Below are 21,962 nucleotides of genomic sequence, written 5' to 3' on the forward strand. Positions count from 1 at the left end.
ATTGTAGTGGCTTCTATTATTTTATTTGGAAATTAACGTGAACCAAGAGGTTTGTTGTGTATGGGAAAACAATTTAACCAACCCTCTTATAGTTAAAATATCTATTTCCCCGTTTCTATCAGATTTTCAAATTGTCTGAGAGAGAGATTAACTATTACTTCTGTAGTTTTCATTATGCGTAACTTGAATATGGTTTCAGGAAGTAAAGAAAAATAACGTTTCTAACAGTAGGGGTGTGACCTCCACGATTTTGAAGCTTCGTTAACACTTCTCGTGTTCAGACTTGCCCAGTTTTTGAATATTTTAATATGAAAACTGTAAGGTAAAAACATCATGAGATGGGACCGGAGAAGGAGTCACCCAGTACTAAGGAGTAACAGAATGCAGATGTGACCTTGTACACTCAAGATAAGCTTTGCACTAACAAGAATGATGAGCAGCAGACTAACAGAGAGGGACAGCAACAGTTTATTCATTGGACAATGTAATGGTATGATAATTTACTAAGTACGTATCCTGAGGTATAAAAAAAACACCACTTGCTGATAACGGCAGAATGCGCCTTCTCCAACTAACACTGTTAGTTGCAAGTGTTACAATCCGGCAATAAAGAACAAAGAACCTTGATTTCGACTCAGTCTGGTGTTTGACTCACTCATTCATGAACAAAGCAGACCTAACAAAACACCCCGTCATGTTACTTCAAATAAGTGAAAAATCAGTTGTTTTATATGTACCTCAATTCTTCGCTCCTGACTGCTTGGATGTATCCAATAGTGCTGGAACAAAACCTTTTGGTGTGGTGTAATGCTGTTTTGAAATTCTGTGGTGGCTTTTGCCTGCCTTGTGTCTTTTATTCTTGAGCATAATATTAAATATAAATTTCTCACCTGAAGTAAGCAAGAAATACCCTAACTCACCACGTCAGCGGCTTGTCGCATTGGGAAAATCCTGGATGTAGATTATTTATTGCAAAGGGCACAGTGTTCTGAGGAGAGTAGTAAATTCTTGAATATTTAAAATTTTTCATTTGGAAGATCCAATTGGAGCTCATGACAATGAATCATGTCTTGCAGGGAAGGCATAATGCAAAGACGGTGGGTGAAATCAAACAGTTTGTCTCACAACTTCCACACATGCAGGCAGCAAGAACCTCTTTAGCTAATCATACATCTATCGCTGAACTCATCAAAGATACTACAGGTAAACCTTTTGAACAAAAAGGTAGATGAATGTCTTCCATTCTTTTTGGTTTGGATAGCATAAACTTTGGAACAAATTCACGTAGATTAGATGCAATTTAACAATTAATAATCCAGAAACTTGAATTATTGCACTGAGTATATGTTCCAATTCTACCAGGAGTTTTATTCAATTCTGTGATTAATGAGAAGTATCAGTAATAATCATGAAACAATTGGTAAGTGTTATAGAAACTATCTTTTTGGCAGTTTCCTGGGTTCATTCTGCCTGCATGATTCCACCCCCAAGGCAAGTAAAACACAAAGAAGGGCTCAGGCCAGAAGTGTCAGTTATATAATCTTTATCTCCTATGGTCGCTGCAAGACCTGCTGAGTTCCTCCGGCATTTCTTTGTTTTTACTCCAGACCCACAGCAATATGGTTAGTCCTTAAACAAAATGCTTTATCAAAGCTAAGTACACTCTGGGGAGTATCTGCGCCATGTAGGCTGTGGTGATTCAGGAAAGTGCTTTCTTATTACTAAGGACATTTGGCAAAAACTAATGCATGTCACCTTTACAGCACCCATATCTTCTGAATGATTTTTAAATTCTGATCAAGTAAATTGAAAGCTGGTCTTGCCTAAACTAAACATTTTATTTGCTTGTTTTCTTGTAGCCTCTGAGACCTTTTTTGACAATCTGACTGTGGAACAAGAATTTATGTCTGGGATTGACACAGACAAGGTAATAATATAGCCACAGCTTGTTCTTTTTTATGAAAACCATAATACTGTAATTTAATATACAGTCACTTGCTTTAAAACCTGTTTATAAAAATAGAAACTTCACACTCAGCAGGACAGGCACTCGGTTTCAAAGTGAAACATTAATTAGGTTTCACTTTCCACACATGCTGCCTGTTGTGCCGACTGACTTCAGCAGTCTGTTTTTAGATTTCCAACATCTGTGGTTTCTTTTCAACAGTATAATTCCAATTATCAAAAATGTATAATAAAATCATTCTACTTTTATTTAAAATAAATAATAATATGCCTTAAACACTGATAACCCAGTTATCACAAGCATCATTCAAATTTGTTAGTTGTGCACAGGTGAGTCATGAGTTGACCTGTAGTTGGACTGAAACCATAGTAAAATATGGAACTGGCCTGGTCTTTCAGTTATAAAATGGATTGTATTGTGTTTCTATCCATTAACTGTGAGTTTGCTTAAATTGAGTGACCCGGAGATCAAATTGCAACTTCTACTTGCAGATTAACAACTATATTGAAGACGCTATTGCACAAAAAGAACAGTTGACAAAAGTTTTGCGACTTGTTTGTATGCAGTCAGTGTGCAACAGTGGCCTGAAACAAAAAGTACTGGACCACTACAAGAGAGAAATTTTGCAGGTTAGACAAATTAATTGATGCACTTCATTCTGAAAGTTTGTTTGGGAAGAATTTAAAGTAAATTCACAAATATAAATTCCTTGCGATCTTTGAAAAATATGAATTGCTTTTTCCATTGAGGTACACATTTTTGTTGAGTGAATTTATTGCAGATTGCCTGAATGTAAGTAAGCTTAGCTGTTTAATGTGAATTGCCATAAAAATGACCATTTATTTGAGACTGTAAAATCTTTAAATGACTAAGTTTGATGCAAATTAGATATTGTACTATGCACACACCAGACAATATCATTTACATGATTGACATAAATCTTCCGAGATCCAACCCTATAAATTGTGTGCAATGACTGCATGGATTGCAGTATGTAAGGCACAGCATAACAGATTAACCCTTACATTTTATAGTCTAGAAAGAATCTCTCCATCTTCACACTAGTGGCATAACATAATCCTCCTTAGTTTTGACATCTGATATGCTGGCACATCTGACTTTTGGGAAAAAAAATTAGATGTTCCATAAAACAAACTACTCCCCCTACTACCTGCCCTCCTCCCATGTGACCTCTCCCACCAATACCAACTAACCTATCCCCCATAAAGAAAAAGGAAGAGGAGATGTAAACCAGAATTATATTATTAGTTAATTAATTACCATGGATTAGAGTAACACCACAACTGGTCGGAGAATTCAAAATTTTAAACCCATTTGATCCAAATAGGGGCTCCAAGTTTTACAATTTTAAAAAAAGTCATCACTTAAATTATATTATTTTTTCCAATGGAATGCAAAATCTCAGTTCCATATGCCATCTATATATACTCAAATCAGTCCCATATTTCCAAGTAATCGCTAAACATTTTCTGGCTACAGCCAATGCTAATCTCAAAAATGCAACTTGAAATCTAAACTCTACTCCTTAATATTACCTAAAAAAAACCTGATGGATCTAATATAAATTTCATTTTAAAAATAACTTTTAAAAATCCTTAAGTTGCTTCCAAAAAGGTTTAACCATTTCAGATAATCAAGTAGAATGTTAAAAAGAACCTTCTTCCTTCTGACAGGGAAAACATAAATCTGAAGAAATTAAATTATATCTTCTTAATTTTTCTGGAGTTAAATATAATTGATGTATAAAATTTATAATGAACTAACTAATATCTCACATTAGCAATTTTAGACATACTATCTTTACTTCAATTTTTCCAATTATCTTGATTAATAACTATTCCTAAATCTTTTTCCCATTTTAACCTAGATTTATGCAAATCTAACTTAGGCATTTTATTCTGTAATAATGAATACATTTCAGATATAAATTGCTTCTTCCCACCATCTGTAAGTAAAATTTCAAATTTAGATTGTCTGGGTGCCTGCAAAATATGTGCAAAATTATCAAATAATAAAGCTTTAATTTGATAATAACAAGAGTATTTCATATTTTTCTTTCATTCTTTGAAAATAAATAAAATAATTTGCTTCATAACAATCTTGTATAGATTTAATTTCTTTTTGATACCATAATTTCAAAAACTGATTATTAAGCGTAAAAGGAAAAAGCTTATTTTGATATGTGTTTTGAAATTTTCCCGTGAGTACCTATTACATCATTTATTTTATTCCATAATTCCATTAAATGTATCAAAATAGGTGAATTATAATTATGTATAACTTAAAATTCCATTTATAAATAAAATACTCCATCTTCTTCTCACCAATTTGAGATAATTCAATATTTGCCCATACCAGGGACTTTTCCAAATCAAATATTCTATTAATAAACTTTAATTGTGCCGCTTTATAATAATTTTCAAAATTCAGAAGCTGTAAACCTCCTAATTTATATTTACAGGTTAATTTTTGCCATTTTATCTTTCCATTAAAAATTTTTTCACAATAGAATTCAAATCTTTAAAAAAAAAAATTTGAGGAATCTTACAAGGAATACATTGAAACAAATACTGAATCCTAGGAAAGATATTCATCTTAATACAATTAACTCTTCCTATTAATGCAATCGGTAAATTTTCCATAAATTCAAATCATTTTTGATTTTATAAAACAACGGTAAATAATTTAATTGATACAAATTACTAAAATTAATATCTAATTAATACCTAAATATTAGTGTGATTGACCATTTAAATTTAACAATATGTTTACAAGAAGTATAGTTCACTTCTGCTCATGGCAAGATCTCACTTTTTCCCAATTAATTTTATAACCTGATATTTCACTATCCTGTTCCAACTTATCATGCAAGTATTTTAAAGAATTCTGAGGTTCTGTTAAATATATCAAAATATCATCTGCAAATAAATTAATTTTAAATTCATTAGACTTTAATACCCTTAATATTATTATCTTGCCTTATTATCTGAGCCAAAGGTTCAATAACTAATGCAAAAAGAGCTGATGACAAAGGGCAGCCATGTCTAGTAGATCTATTCAATGTAAAAGGTAAAGATAACTGTCCATTCTTCACTAGGATTTTTATATAAAGCCTTAATCCAACCAATAAATATTGGTCCAAATTTAAATTTTTCCAAAACTTTAAATAAAAAAACTCCATCCTACTCTACCAAATGCCTTTTCTGCATCCAATGATATAACGTTGGTAGGTTGGATTCCTCCCAAAAAATATTAATCAAATAATTTTTGAACCCTGTTATGAGCCCAGAGGTCCCCAAAACCCAGCAGCAATAGATATTCACCAACACAAATGGTTACTTAAACAAAAGTTGCTTTTAATTATAAACATTAAAACAGAAAGACACTTTATCACTATTAACTTAACTAACCTAACTTAAACCCCTTCTAATTCTAAGTGCGCATGTGGGTAAGTTCAGAAAAGTTCTTTGATTCATAGTCCAATCTCACTTCTCATTCCTCCAAGTTTACTGGTTGCAGGCAATTATTATATTGTGCACAGAATTTAACATTTATGAAATTCACTAGGCTTTGGTGCTTGAAAGGTAAATGGCTCCACTCAGGGAGGTTCTTGTTGGTTTTCAGAGAGAGATTTGTTGTTCACTGGACACCCATAACTGATTCCTTTTAATCAACCACTTCAGTGTCTTGCCGAAGAAACTTGCCTCGTCAGGATTTTTCAGATGATAACCTCTTTTTTTTTTTTTAAATTTTTTATTTTTCACACCATAAATCACATTAGCCATGATATACACCATTTCTTTTTCACACATATACAGTGGTGACTTTTTCTTCCCCCCCCCCCCTTTCCTCCCAAACCACCCCCCCACCCCCCCTCTCATCCATTTTAGGTATACAATCAAGGTTGCATTAAGCCAGTCAGACAATGTTGTCATTCAACAAAATTACACCAGAAATTCTACTGAGTCCATTCTTTTCTTTCCTTCTCCTTCCATCAACTTAGGTAATGTTTGTCCCCGGTAGGTTTTCGCTATTGTATTTAATGTAAGGCTCCTATACTTGTTCGAATATTTCAATATTATTTCTTAACCTATATGTTATTTTTTCTAATGGAATACATTTATTCATTTAAATTTAGTAGTTTCTTCCTTTTAATTTGGTTATGTATTCCATTAATATTTAAAGACATATAGTTCAGTGTAGCCCTTTTATGTTTTGTTTATCTTCTCTTTCCGTTTTTCCATCATTACCTTTCCTCTTTTTCCATTTCTGTTTTCTTATTTTCAACTCTTTATAAGACAACATTCCTACAACATCCAACATTTTCCTTATTCTCCTATTTCTATCTTATTTATCCCCAATCTCCCCTTCACCTCCTGAGTTGTCCTTTATCCCTTGTCGGACAACCACATCTCCCCTCTCCATTTGGATTTGCGAATCCACTCGCAAGCGTCAACTGATTTTGCAGTGACCGCTATTTCCCCCCACCCCGCCTCCCCCAGAAAAGATTTCACTTTTCATATGTCACAAAGGTCACTCTTTTAATTCCCTCCTTATTCTCTCTATTCCATTACCTTCCCTTATTAATTCTTGTCTATACTATCTATATTTTCCTCTAAGTACAGATACATTCATGTATGCTCATTGTCTCTATTCACTCTTATACCTCTTTACCCGCATACATATCAATCGTGATCATTTTTACTCTCATTACCCGTCTTCATCCCTCAGTCTATTTTTGTCTTTACCCACATACATATCAATCGTGATCATTTTAACTCTCATTACCCGTCTTCCTCCCTCAGTCTATTTTTGTAATTGTTCTGCAAATTTTCGTGCTTCTTCTGGATCCGCGAATAGTCTGTTTTGTTGTCCTGGAATAAATATTTTCAATACCGCTGGATGCTTTAGTATAAATTTATACCCTTTCTTCCATAAAATCGCCTTTGCTGTATTGAACTCTTTTCTCTTCTTTAGGAGTTCAAAACTTATATCTGGATAAATGAAGATTTTTTGCCCTTTATACTCCAGTGGTTTGTTGCCCTCTCTTACTTTTTCCATTGTCTTCTCCAGTACCTTTTCTCTTGTAGTATATCTTAGGAATTTTACTACAATAGATCTTGGTTTTTGTTGTGGTTGTGGTTTAGAGGCCAATACTCTATGTGCCCTTTCTATTTCCATTTCTTGCTGTAGTTCTGGACATCCTAGGGTCTTAGGGATCCACTCTTTTATAAACTCCCTCATATTCTTGCCTTCTTCATCTTCCTTAAGGCCCACTATCTTTGTTATTTCTTCTGTTATGGTTTTCCATTGTATCTATTTTTTGAGCTAGTAGTTCTTGTGTCTCTTTAGTTTTTTTATTAGATTTCTCCAATTTCTTTTTTAAGTCTTCTACCTCCATTTCTGCTGCTACTGCCCGCTCTTCCATCTTGTCCATTTTCTTTCCCATTTCTGTTAAGGTCATCTCCATTTTATTTATTTTCTCTTCTGTGTTGTTTATTCTTTTTCTTAAATCCTTAAATTCCTGTGTTTGCCATTCTTTAAATGACTCCATGTATCCTTTAATAAGAGCAAGTATATCCTTTACCTTGCCTTTCTTTTCTTCTTCTATTTCCCTGTACTCTTCCTCTTCCTCTTCTTCTTCTTCTGGGTTGACCATTTGTTGTTTCTTTGGTGCCCTTTCCTCCTCTTCTTTCTTGTTTCTATTGTCTTCTGTGGTCTCTTCTTGCTGCAGGTGTTCTGCAGCTGTCGTTGCCGGCTGTGGAGATCGACTCCCCAGCTGGTCCCCCCTCCCGTCGGTGTGTTTTTTTTCATTCGCATCGCGCACTTTTACTCGGCTCTGCGAGCCATTTTTGTATTCCATTATTTACCGGCCTGAGGGAGCGGGTTTCTCTCTCCGCAGCAGGCCTCTTCGGACAGGTAAGGCCTTCACCTTTTTCCTCCTTTGTCTTCTCTTCCTCTCTTCTTACCGTTGCTTTCGATTTTTCTTTTTTTGTCGCCATCTTCTTTCCACCTTTATACTCACTTTTCTGTAACTTTTATTTCTGTACCTTTGTGTTTTCCTTTGTTTTTCCCGACTTTTCTGGAGAGGGCTGGAGTTCACCGTCCGGGATGTGAGTGGAAAGCGATAACCTCTTTCTTTCAGGACATCACAGAGTTCCTTTTTGTTTCCCTTATTTCAATTGAAACATTAGGCAGCTAGTCCTCTCCTCTTGTATGAACCACAAGGGCTTTGTCCAGGCTGAATTAAGCACTCACAACCCATCTTCCAAATGGGGTCTTTCCACAAGCTTGCCAGCTTGTCCTGAATTAAGCACTCATAACCCGTCTTCCAAATGGGGTCTTTCCACAAGCTTGCCAGCTTGTCCTATTCCACCGGACTTCCTCCTCAGAGTTCTTTCATCTGAGGCTTTTCAAAACAATCCATTAGTGAAGTCTCTTGGGAACTCTTCAGTTTTTGCAAAGGCACACTGAGCCAACCTGAGCAGAGCTCCAGTATATTAAATGAGATCTGTTTTGAAATGTATGTGACCTACAATAAAAAACCTGCCCCAAATATCTCCCAAAAACATATCTATAATCTGTCTCAAACCCAATCTTTACCTTCCTTTTTTTTAAAAATTATTAGTAGTGGACTGTTTATGTTGGTCAGTAGCCTCTGAAGTGAGGGTATTAAATTAGATATTTAGTATAGTGTTTTTCCTTTTATCTTACAATGTAACATCAGTCTCAGTACTGTTTGTATTGCTATAGAGATTTGTTAATACTTTGTTTTATTATGCACCTATGGAACATTTATTTGATAACTTATTTTTCAATATTTTTATTGTTTTATCATGTTAACCCCTGGGTCAGACTCTGATTCAACAAAGAGTTATGAATACCTGGTAAATCTAAAATGAGGTGTCAACTTATTTTTATTTATAATTTATTTATTTTTCACACTGTTAACCATATCAACCAAAATATATACAAACATTTCTCATTAAATGTACACCGTGACATTTTCTCCCTTTTTTTGCCCCCTACCCTCCCTCCCACCCCCCTTCCCACCCCCCTCCAAAACCAATAAATAATCAACATATACCATACAATAAAACCATAAGACAATTTCTTCACTCAATGAAAAATAAACGAAAAATGTGTCATCTACTTTTACACACTAAATCAAGTCGTTTTGTCGTCTTATCATTTTAGGGGGTGGAGGTCCAAGGCAAGCCCTCTGTGTTGTGTTCCATGTATGGTTCCCAAATTCGTTCAAATAATGTGACTTTATTTTTTAAATTATATGTTATTTTTTTACACTGGAATACATTTATTCATTTCCATGTACTATTGCAGTATTCTCAGGCTCTCTTCCATTTTCCAAGTTGACATTATACATTTTTTTGCTACTGCTAAGGCTATCAAAATAAATCTTTTTTGTGCTTTATCCAATTTGAGGCCTAATTCCTTACTACTTATGTTACTTAGAAGAAAAATCTCTGGATTTTTATGGTATGTTATTTTTTGTGATTTTATTTAATATCTGATTTAGATCTTCCCAAAACATTTTCACTTTCGTACATGCCCAAATTGCATATACTGTTGTTCCCATTACCTTCTTACAGCGAAAACATCTATCTGATAATGTTGGATCCCATTCTTTTAACTTTTAAGGCGTGAAATATAACCTGTGTAACCAATTATACTGTATCATGCGTAACCTTGTGTTTATTGCATTCTTCATAGTTCCAGTACATAACTTTTCCCATGCTTCATTTTTTATCTTTATATTTAAATCCTTTTCCCAATTTTATTTAGGATTATAGCTTATTTCATCATTTTCCTCATCTTGCAGCTTAATGTACATGTTCTTTATAAATCTTTTAATTATCTTTGTGTCTGTAATCACATATTCAAAGCTGCTTCCTTCTGGTAATCTCAAAATGTTTCCCAATTTATCCTTTAAATAAGCTTTCAGTTGGTGATATGCAAACATTGTACCATGAGTTATTCCATATTTGTACTTCAACTGTTCAAATGTTAATAAATTATTTCCCAAAAAAACAATTTTCTATTCTTTTGATTCCTTTTCTCTCCCGTTCTCCTTTTTTTATTTTTTATTTTTTTATTTTTCACACCATAAACCACATTAACCATGATACACACTTTTTCCTTTTCAAACATATACAGTGCCATTTACTCCCCCCCCCCCTCCTCCCATCCCGCCCTCCCTACCTCCCCCCTCCCGTCCATCCAAAGTACAAAATTTAGGATACATTAAACCAGTCAAACAATGTTGTCATTCAATAAAAATAAACAAGAAATTCCACTGAGTCAATTCTTTTCATTTCCTTCTCCTTTCGTTAATTTAGGTAGTGAATGTCCCCGGTAGGTTTATGCTATTGTGTTTCATGTAAGGCTCCCATATTTGTTCAAATATTTCAATATTATTTCTTAAACTATATGTTATTTTTTCTAATGGAATACATTTATTCATTTCTATATACCATTGTTGTATTTTCAAATTATCTTCCAATTTCCAGGTTGACATAATACATTTTTTTGCTACGGCTAGAGCTATCTTAACAAATCTTTTTTGTGCATCTTCCAAATCAATTCCAAATTCTTTGTTTTTTACGTTACTTAGGAGGAAGATCTCTGGATTCTTTGGTATATTGTTTTCTGTAATTTTATTTAATATCTGGTTAAGATCTTCCCAACATTTTTCTACATTCTCACATGTCCAGATTGCATGAATTGTTGTTCCCCTTTCTTTTTTACATCGAAAACATCTATCAGATACTGTTGGGTCCCATTTATTTAACTTTTGAGGTGTAATGTATAGCCTGTGTATCCAGTTATATTGTATCATACGTAACCTCGTATTTATTGTATTTCTCATCGTTCCAGAACATAACTTCTCCCATGTTTCCTTTTTTATCTTTATGTTTAAATCTTGTTCCCATTTTTTTTAGTTTTACCATTTGTTTCCTCATTCTCCTTTTCTTGCAGTTTAATATACATATTTGTTATAAATCTTTTGATTATCATTGTATCTGTAATCACATATTCAAAGTTACTTGCCTCTGGCAAACTCAAACTGCTTCCTAATTTATCCTTCAAGTAGGATCTCAATTGGTAATATGCCAGCGCTGTATCTTGTGTTATATTGTATTTATCTTTCATTTGTTCAAAGGATAATAATCTATTTCCTGAAAAACAATTTTCTATTCTTTTAATCCCTTTTTTCTCCCATTCTCTAAAGGAAAGGTTATCTATTGTAAAAGAGAGTAACTTGTTTTGCGTCAATATTAGTTTTGGTTCTTTCTACATGAATCTTCTTCCAAATATTGAGTAGATGATGTAATGCTGGAGAACTTCTATGTTGTACCAATTTTTCATCCCATTTATATAATATGTGTTCAGGTATCTTTTCCCCTATTTTATCTAATTCTAATCTGGTCCAATCTGGCTTTTCCCTTGTTTGATAAAAATCTAATATGTATCGAATTGTGCGGCTCTATAATAATTTTTAAAGTTTGGCAGTTGTAAGCCTCCTTGTTTATACCATTCTGTTAATTTATCTAGTGCTATCCTCGGTTTCCCCCCTTTCCATAAAAATTTCCTTATTATTTTCTTTAACTCCTTGAAGAATTTCTCTGTCAGATGTATTGGCAATGCCTGAAATAGGTATAATATCCTTGGAAAAATGTTCATTTTAATACAGTTTATCCTTCCTATTAGTGTTAGTGGTAAATCTTTCCAATGCTCTAAATCGTCCTGTAATTTTTTCATTAGTGGATAATAATTGAGTTTATATAATTGGCCGAGGTTTTTATTTATTTGTATACCTAGGTATCTTATTGCTTGCATTTGCCATCTAAATGGTGATTCTTTCTTAAATTTTGAGAAATCCGCATTATTCATAGGCATTGCTTCACTTTTATTTACGTTGATCTTGTAACCCGACACTTCTCCATATTCCTTCAATTTCTTATATAATTCTTTTATTGATAGTTCTGGTTCAGTTAAGTATACTATAACATCATCCGCAAATAAACTGATTTTATATTCCTTGTCTTTTATTTTTATCCCTTTTATATTATTTTCTGTTCTTATCAATTCTGCTAGTGGTTCTATAGCTAACGCGAACAATAAAGGTGATAGTGGGCATCCCTGCCGTGTTGACCTGCTTAAGTTAAATTGCTTTGATACATATCCATTTACTGTCACTTTCGCCAATGGTCCCTTATACAATGCTTTAATCCAATTAATATACTTCTCTGGTAAACTGAATTTTTGCAATACTTTGAACAAATAATTCCATTCTACTCTGTCAAAGGCCTTCTCTGCGTCTAAAGCAACTGCTACTGTTGGCGCTTTACTCCCTTCTACTGCATGAATTAAGTTAATAAATTTACAAATATTGTCTGTTGTGCGTCTTTTTTTAATAAATCCAGTTTGGCCTAGATTTACCATTTTCGGTACATACTCTGCTAATCTGTTTGCTAATAGTTTAGCTATTATCTTATAATCTGTGTTAAGTAAAGATATTGGTCTATATGACGCTGGTGTGAGTGGATCTTTCCCTTGCTTTAGTATTACTGTAATTATTGCTGTTTTACATGAATCTGGTAAGCTTTGTGTTTTATCAATCTGGTTGATTACTTCCAGGAGGAGCGGAATTAATAAATCTTTAAATGTTTTATAGAATTCTATTGGGAATCCATCCTCTCCTGGTGTCTTATTATTTGGTAATTTTTTTATTATCTCTTGTATTTCTACTATTCCAAATGGTTTTAATTTATTTTGTTCCTCTATTTGTAGTTCTGGTAGTTCAATTTTAGTTAGAAATTCATCTATTTTCCCTTCTTTCCCTTCGTTTTCAGTTTGGTATAATTGTTCATAGAATTCTCTAAAGTTTTCCTTAATTTCTTTTGGATTATATGTAATTTGTTTGTCTTTTTTCCTTGATGCCAATACCATTTTCTTAGCTTGTTCTGTCTTAAGCTGCCATGCTAGAATTTTGTGCATTTTTTCACCTAGTTCATAATATTTCTGTTTTGTCTTCATTATATTCTTCTCCACCTTATATGTTTGTAGTGTTTCATATTTTATTTTTTTATCTGCCAATTCTCCTCTTTTAGTTGTATCTTCCTTCATTGCTAATTCTTTTTCTATATTTACTATTTCCCTTTCCAACTGCTCTGTTTCCTGATTATAGTCCTTTTTCATCTTGGTTACATAACTTATTATTTGCCCTCTAATGAATGCTTTCATTGCATCCCATAGTATAAACTTATCTTTCACTGATTTCGTATTTATTTGAAAATACATTTTAATTTGTCTTTCAATAAATTCTCTAAAATCCTGCCTTTTGAGTAACATAGGGTTTAATCTCCATCTATACATTTTTGGAGGGATGTCCTCTAACTTTATTGTCAATATTAAGGGTGAATGGTCCGATAATATTCTAGCTTTATATTCTGTTTTTCTTACTCTATCTTGCATACGAGCTGATAACAAAAATAGGTCTATTCTTGAGTATGTTTTATGTCTAGCCGAGTAATATAAATATTCCTTTTCCTTTGGGTGTTGTTTCCTCCATATATCCAAAAGTTGCATTTCTTCCATCGATTTAATTATAAATTTGGTTACTTTGTTCTTTCTGTTAATTTTTTTTCTCAGTTTTGTCCATATTTGAGTCCAAATTCAGGTTGAAATCCCCTCCTATTAATATGTTCCCTTGCGTATCTGCTATCTTCAAAAAAATATCTTGCATAAACTTTTGATCTTCTTCGTTAGGTGAATATACATTGAGTAGATTCCAAAACTCCGAATATATCTGACATTTTATCATTACACATCTCCCTGCTGGATCTATTATTTTATTTCCTCTTCTATTTTAAATGGCACATTTTTACTAATTAATATAGCTACTCCTCTTGCTTTTGAATTATACGATGCTGCTGTTACGTGTCCTACCCAATCTCTCTTTAATTTCTTGTGCTCCAATTCAGTTAAATGTGTTTCTTGCACAAATGCTATATCAATTTTTTTCTTTTTTCAGTAAATTTAGCAGTTTCTTCCTTTTAATTTGGTTATGTATTCTGTTAATATTTAAAGTCATATAGTTCAGCATAGCCATTTTATACTTTGTTTATCTTCCCTTTCCGTTTCTCCATCATTACCTTTCCTTCTTATCCATTTCTGCTTTCTTGTTTTGAACACTTTATAAGACAACATTTCTAAAACATCAAACATTTTCCCTATTCTCCTATTTAAAACTTCTTTTACCCCAATCTCCCCTTCCCCTCCTGAGTTGTCCTTTATCCCTTGTCGGACAACCACATCTCCCCTCTCCATTTGGATTTGCGAATTCACTCGCAAACGTCAACTGATTTTGCAGTAACCGTAACTTCTCCCCACCCAGCCCCCCCCAGAAAAGATTTCAATTTTCATATGTAACAAAGGTCACTCTTTTAATTCCCTCCTTATTCCCTCTATTCCATTTCCCTCCCTTATTAATTCTTGTCTATACTCTATATATTTTCCTCTAAATACGGATACATTCATGTATGCACACTGTATATATACACACATATACCCCTTTACACACATAGATCGTGGTCATTTTTACTCTTATTACATGTCTTCATCTCTCTGCTTGTTCTGTAGTTGTTCTGCAAATTTCCTTGCTTCCTCTGGATCCGAGAATAGTCTTTTTCCATCAGATCGTTTTCGCTGTATTGAACTCCTTCCTCTTCTTCAGGAGTTCAAAACTTATGTGTCTTTTTAGTTCGCAGTCTTTTGTACTCTTGTTACACGTGTTCATCTCTCAGTCTATTTTGTAATTGTTCTGCAAATTTTTGTGCTTCCTCTGGATCCGAGAATAGTCTGTTTTTCTGTCCTGGAATAAATAATTTCAATTCCGCTGGATGCTTTAGTATAAATTTATACCCTTTCTTCCATAAAATCACCTTTGCTGTATTGAACTCCTTTCTCTTCTTCAGGAGTTCAAAACTTATATCTGGATAAATAAAGATTTTTCGCCCTTTATACTCCAGTGGCTTGTTGTCCTCTCTTTCTTTCTCCATTGTTTTCTCCAGTACCTTTTCTCTTGTAGTATATCTTAGGAATTTTACTAAAATAGATCTTGGCTTTTGTTGTGGTTATGGTTTAAAGGCTAATGCTCTATGTGCCCTTTCTATTTCCATTTCTTGCTGTAGTTCTGGACATCCTAAGATCCTGGGGATCCAATCTTTTATAAACTCTCTCATATTCTTGCCTTCTTCATCTTCCTTGAGGCCCACTATCTTTATGTTATTTCTTCTGTTATAATTTTCCATTATATCTATTTTCTGAGCTAACAGCTCTTGTGTCTCTTTAACTTTTTTATTAGATTCCTCTAATTTCTTTTTTAAGTCCTCTACCTCCATTTCTACTGCTGCTTCTCGTTCTTCCACCTTGTCCATTCTTTTTCCTATTTCTGATATGGTCATATCTATTTTATTCACTTTCTCTTCTGTACTGTTTATTCTTCTTCTTAAATCACTAAATTCTTGTGCTTGCCATTCTTTAAATGAATCCATGTATTCTTTAATAAGAGAAAATATATCCATTGTCTTGCCTTTCCCTTCTTCTTCCATTTCACTGTACTCTTCCTCTTCCTCTTCTTCCTCTGGGTTGGCCATCTGTTGTTTCTTTGTTGTCTTTTTCTTCTCTTCTTTCTTGTTTTCGTTGTCTTCTATGTTCTCCTCTTGCTGTTGCTGTTCTGCAGCTGTCATTGCCGGCTGTGGAGATCAACTCCCCAGCTGGTCGCCCCTCCCGTTGGTGTGTTTTTTTGCATGCGCATCGCGCATGCGCGAGGAGTTGCGCATGCACGGTTGCGCACTTTTACTCGGCTCAGCGAGCCATTTTTGTAGTCCACTTTCTACCGACCTGAGGGAGCGGGTTTCTCTCTCCACCGCGGGCCTCTTCAAACAGGTAAGGCCTTCTCCTTCTTCTTCTGTTGTCTTCTCTTCCTCTCTTCTTACCGTTGGTTTCGATTTTTCTTCTTTCGTCGCCATCTTCTTTCCACCTTTATATTCACTTTATTTTAATTTTTATTTTTGTGCCTTTGTGTTTTCCTTTATTTTTTTCGACTTTTCTGGGGAGGGCTGGAGTTCACCGTCCGGCCACTACTCCATCACGTGACTCCTCCCGCCTCTCCCATTCTCTAAAGGAAAGGTTATCTATTGTAAAAGGGATTAGTGGGTTTTGTGTCAATAACAATTTTGGTATATGGTCAGTCGTTTTTTTTTCCTTTCTAAGTGGATCTTCTTCCATATATTAAGTAAATGATGCAATATTGGTGAGCTTTTATATTGCACCAGCTTTTCATCCCACATATAAAGTATATGTTCCGGTACCTTCTCCCCTTTTTTATCTAGTTCTATTTTAGTCCAGTCTGGTTTTTCCTTTGTCTGGTAAAAATCTGATAAATACCTTAATTGTGCTGCTCTATAATAATTTTTAAAGTTTGGTAGCTGCAAACCACCTTGGCTATACCTCTCTGTTAATTTATCTAACGCTATCCTCAGTTTCCCCTTTCCACAAGAATTTCCTTATTATTCTCTTTAGTTCCTTAAAGAATTTCTCTATTTAGGGAATTGGCAACAATTGAAATAAGTATTGTATCCTTGGGAACATGTTCATTTTATTGCAATTTAACCTCCCTATCAACGTGAGTGGCAATTCTTTCCAGTGTTCTAAGTCTTGCTGCAATTTCTTTATTAGTGGCTGATAATTTAGTTTGTACAAGTGGCTTAAGTTATTATCTAACCTGATACCTAGGTATCCGATTGCTTGTGTTTGCCATTTAAATGGTGATTCTATTTTTAAATTCCGTATAATCCGCGTTGCTAATTGGCATCACTTCACTTTTATTTGCGTTGATCTTGTACCCTGATATTTCTCCATACTCCTTCAATTTCTTATGTAATTCTTTGATTGATATTTCTGGTTCTGTTAGGTATACTACGATGTCATCTGCAAATAAGTTGATTTTCTACTCCTTCTCCTTTATTTTTATCCCTTTAATTTTATTTTCTGTTCTTATCAATTCTGCAAATGGTTCTATTGCTCAGGTGAACAATGAGGGGGATAACGGGACATCCCTTTCTAGATGACTTACTTAATTTAAATTGTCTCAATACATATCCATTTGCTGTTAACTTCGCTCACCGTCCATTATACAATGCTTTAATCCAATTAATATATTTTTCTTGTAGATTGAACCTCTAATACTTTAAATAAATAGTTCCACTCTACTCTGTCAAAGGCTTTTTCTGCATCTAAAGCAACAGCAACTGTTGGCTTCTTATTTCCTTGAAGTTCCTGAATTAGATTAATAAGTTTACAGACATAATCCACTGTTCGTCTTTTCTTAATAAATCCAGTTTGATCTTGTTTTACTATTTTTGGTACACAATCATCCAATCTCTTTGCTAATAATTTCACTATTATCTTATAATCTGAATTAAGTAGAGATATTGGTCTATGTGATACTGGTGTTAGTGGATCCTTCCCCGTCTTTGATATTACTGTAATTATTGGTGTCTTACATGAAACTGGCAAGTTTTGTGTTTCTTCTATCTGGTTCATTACTTCCAGGAGAGGAAGAATTAATAACTCTTTAAATGTTTTATAGAATTCTATTGGGAATCCATCCTCTCCAGGCATTTTATTGTTCGGTAGCTTTTTTAATATATCCTGTACTTCCTCTATTTCAAATGGCTTTATCAGTTTGTTTTGCTCCTCTTCTTGCAATTTCGGCAGTTCAATTTTAGCTAAAAACTCTTCTACTTTATCATCTTTCCCCTCGTTTTCAGTTTGGTATAATTGTTCATAAAATTCCTTAAAGTTCTCATTAATCTCTATTGGGTTATATGTAATTTGTTTGTCATTTTTCCTTGATGCCAATACAGTTCTTTTAGCTTGTTCTGTTTTAAGTTGCCAGGCTAATATTTTATGTATTTTTTTTCTCCCTGTTCGTAATACTTTTGCTTTATTTTCATAATGTTCTTCTCCACCTTGTTCATTTGTAATGTTTCGTATTTTATTTTTTTGTCTGCCAATTCTCTTTTTCGTTATATCATCCCTTTTTAATAGTTTCTTTTCTGTACTTACTATCTCCCTTTCCAACTGCTCTATTTCCTGATTGTAGTTCTTTTACATCTTAGTTCATAACTTATTATCTGTCCTCTAATGAAGGCTTTAATGGCGTCCCATAATATAAATTTGTCTTTCACTGATTCCGTGTTTATTTTAAAATATATTTTAGTTTGGCATTCAATAAACTCTCTAAATTCCTGCCTTTTAAGTTAGCATGGAGTTCAATCTCCATCTATATGTTCTTGGTGGGATGTCCTCCAGTTCTATTGCTAATAACAGAGGTGAATGATCAGATAGTAGTCTAGCTTTATACTCACTTTTCCTAACTCTCCCTTGAATATGGGCCAACAACAAAAACATATCAATCCTTGAGTATGTTTTATGCCTACTCGAATAATATGAATATTCCTTTTCTCTTGGATGTTTCCTTTTCCATATGTCCATAAGTTTTATTTCCTGCATTGATTTAACCATAAATTTGGCCACTTTATTCTTTTTGCTTGTCTTTTGTCCAGTTTTATCCACCATTGGATCCAAATTAAGGTTAAAATCCCCTTCTATCAATATATTTCCTTGTGTATCTGCAATCTTCAAATAAATATCCTGCATAAACTTTTGATCCTCCTCATTAGGTGCATATGTATTGAACAAATTCCAAAATTCTGAATATATCTGAAACTTTACCATTATATACATCCCTGCTGGATCTATTATTTCCTCCTCTATTTTGATTGGTACATTTTTATTAATTAATATAGCTACACCTCGAGCTTTTGAATTATATGATGCTGCCGCTACGTGTCCTACCCAGTCTCTCTTTAATTTGTTATGTTCCTCTTCATTTAGATGCTTTTCCTGCACAAATGCTATATCTATTTTTTCTTTTTTCAGTAAATTTAATTACCTCTTCCTTTTAATTTGGTTATGTATTGCTTTAATGTTTATAGTCATATAGTTCAACGTGGCCATCTTATATCTTGTTTACACCTCATTACCGCTTCCTCACCACCTTCATCCCCCTTTTCCCCATTTTCATCTGTTTTCCCTTATTAAACTCAAAGTATGACAACAAATTTAAAACATAAAATACTCCAACAATTCCCACACCCAATATTACCTTAACCCCAAATCCCCCCCTCTGAGTTGCCCCTTATCCCTTGGCGGGCAATCACAACTCCCCTTTCCATTTGGATTGCGATCTTGCTCGCAAGCGTCAACTCATTTTGCAGTGACAGTTATTCTCTCCCCCCAACCACCCCCAAGAAAACATTTTTTTTTACACATATTACAAAGCTCTTCCTTTTTTTCCCCTTCCTTCCTTCCCTTCTCTTTTCCCTCTTTAGTTCTTTACATATACATTGTTTTTACATCTTTATACATACTTTATCGCCATTCTTCATTCTTATTACATCTCTTCATCTCTCCTTCTGTTCTGCAAACGCTCTGTGAATTCTTGTGCTTCCTTCGGATCCAAGAACAATCTGTTTTGCTCCCCGGGTGTAAATATTTTAAGCACGGCTGGATGTCTTAACATGAATTTATAACCTTTTTTTCCATAGGATCGATTTTGCTGTACTAAACTCTTTCCTCTTCTTTAAGAGTTCAAAACTTATGTCTGGGTAAAAAAATAATTTTTGACCCCTTGTATTCCAATGGCTTATTATCTTCTCTAACTTTATTCCTTGTCGTATATCTCAAAAATTTTACTAAGATGGATCTTGGTTTTTGATGTATCTGCAGTTTTGGATCTAGTCCTCTGTGTGCCCTTTCTATTTCCATTCCTTCCTGTATTTCTGTCGTTCCCAGGACCTTCATGTGATAGTACAGATCTATCACCAATGTACATAGTGTATATAGTTACTGTATCTAGACTGTGCTTACAGCGATTGGCTGAGAGCTAAGCCACACCTATTGTTTGGGCCTTAAAGGGTTGTGTCCCTAGCCAGGTCGGATCATTCCGGACTGGTCGGCCACCTGTGAAGAGCTCCGGTCTTTTGCTAATAAAAGCCTTGGTTTGGATCAACAAGTCTTTGGTTCTTTCGACGAGCTCTACACTTCAGGATCCATCCTTTTATAAATTCCTTCATGTCTGTGCCTTCTTCACCCTCCCTTCAGGCCCACTATCTTTATGTTGTTTCGCCCTATAATTTTCCAACATATCAATTTTCTGAGCTAACAACTCTTGTCTCTCTTTAATTTTTTAGTCACTTTCTTCCAATTTTCCCCTTGGGTCGTTTACTTCCATTTCTACAGCCGTTTCTTATTCTTCCACATTTTCTACTCTTTTCCCTATTTCTGTCACGACTAGTTCTAATCTTTCCATTTTATCTTCTGTTCTTTTCACCTTTCTTTTAATTGCACTAAATTCTAATAACAACTATTTTTTTAATGCTCTTAAAAAAAGCTTTATCTACACGTTTCACAATCATTTCTATGACTGATTCCACCTGCATTGAATTCGCCCATCGTTATTGAATGAAGATCTACCGGGACCAATGCCTGAAGAGGGCGCACAAAATCAGTGAACTGGTGCGGACTCGAAAGGCCAACATGGCCTGTTTCTGCTCCGTAAATGGTTATATGGTTATATTCTGTCATTCTGTTTTACCTTCTATTTCTCTGTGAAAATCTTGGTCTTCTTCCTCTTCTTCTGTGTCTGTACCTGTGTTTGTGTCTTATTTTCTTTGTATCTGTATCTCTTCTGATTTTCCTGATGAGTTGCTTGTATCACTTTGTCAGGCCTCTTCTTGCTGGGCCTCTTGCTGTTGGTCCTCCCCTTCTGGGCTGCTCATCTGTCGGGCCACCTGCTGCTGCTCCTCTTGCCGTTCACCCCATCGGCTTTCTTCCTCGCCTGGTATCTCACTCCCTCTCCTGCCGCCTTCCTCATCTTCCAGCTGAGAGCCCTGGTGTCGGGCGTCCCTCAGCTGGTCACGTCGTGATTACCCGCTGCTCGGCTGAGACCCCCTCCCCGTTGGTGTTTTCTTTTACCTTTGATTTTGCACTGCTCATGTGTGACTCCTCGCGCATGCACAGTTGCACACTTTTGTTTGGCTCAGAGTGCCATTTTTGCAGTCCACCGGTCTGGGGGTCATGACTCCGCAGGGCCAGCACCAACTTCTGAGAATGGACATTCTCGCCGCCACGGTTCCATTGTTCCTTCGTGTAGGTAAGGCCTTCTTTCTTTTCTGGTGACTTTTCTTCTTCTTTTCCCATAGTTTTTACTTTTTCCTTCTTGGGTGCCATCTTCTTTCTCTTCTCTACAACTTTATCTTCTATTTCTTATATTTTATGTTTGTTGAACTTTGTCTTGACTTTTTTCTGGAGAGGGCTGGTTTTACTACTCCATCATATGACTCTTAATGATGAGGTGTCAACTTGAAGCTAAAATATAGGACTGGCTACATGCTAATTAGAGAAATCAACTTTTGTAGATGGAAAATTATTTCTAGAGATCGTTTCATTCAGCACCTTGGCTCTGTCAGCTGCAGTGGCAGGGATTTCCTAGTGGCAACCCATTTTGATTCCCTACCATATGCCAGCATGTCTATCCATGTTCTCATCCACTGCCAGACTGATGCCGCATGCAAATACAAGAAGCAACACCGTGTTCCGTCTGGGTGCCCTTCTCCAGTTTCTGTTAGCCCCCCCCCCCCCCCCGACCAATCCCTATTTCTCCTTTTTTCACTCTCATTTTCCCTTCTGTCTCTTTTCAGCTTGAGCCACTCCTCCCCTGATCAACTCTCTCCTCTCCTTTTGTCTGCTGGCATGTGCTCCTCTCCTTGCCTTTTCTTCTCTTCTCCCCCAGCCTTTTTATTCAGGCTTTTTGCTCTGGCCC

At 34.9% G+C, this 21,962-nt stretch overlaps 1 protein-coding gene across 2 annotated transcripts in view; it reads left to right on the plus strand.

The window, feature by feature from the left end:
• Nucleotides 1–21,962, plus strand: part of vps33a (VPS33A core subunit of CORVET and HOPS complexes) — a 59,270-nt gene that overhangs the window by 29,065 nt on the left and 8,243 nt on the right. Inside the window, exons 8-10 of one of the 2 annotated variants that reach the window (XM_069933251.1) lie at nt 1,077–1,203; nt 1,860–1,927; nt 2,458–2,595. In XM_069933251.1, coding sequence (XP_069789352.1) covers nt 1,077–1,203; nt 1,860–1,927; nt 2,458–2,595 — 333 coding nt within the window. Of the gene's footprint in view, nt 1–1,076; nt 1,204–1,859; nt 1,928–2,457; nt 2,596–21,962 lie in introns of those variants that run through there. The other variant, XM_069933252.1, reaches the window with a different exon arrangement.

The sequence above is a fragment of the Narcine bancroftii genome, chromosome 4 (assembly GCF_036971445.1).
Source record: "Narcine bancroftii isolate sNarBan1 chromosome 4, sNarBan1.hap1, whole genome shotgun sequence".
Lineage (NCBI taxonomy): Eukaryota > Metazoa > Chordata > Chondrichthyes > Torpediniformes > Narcinidae > Narcine > Narcine bancroftii.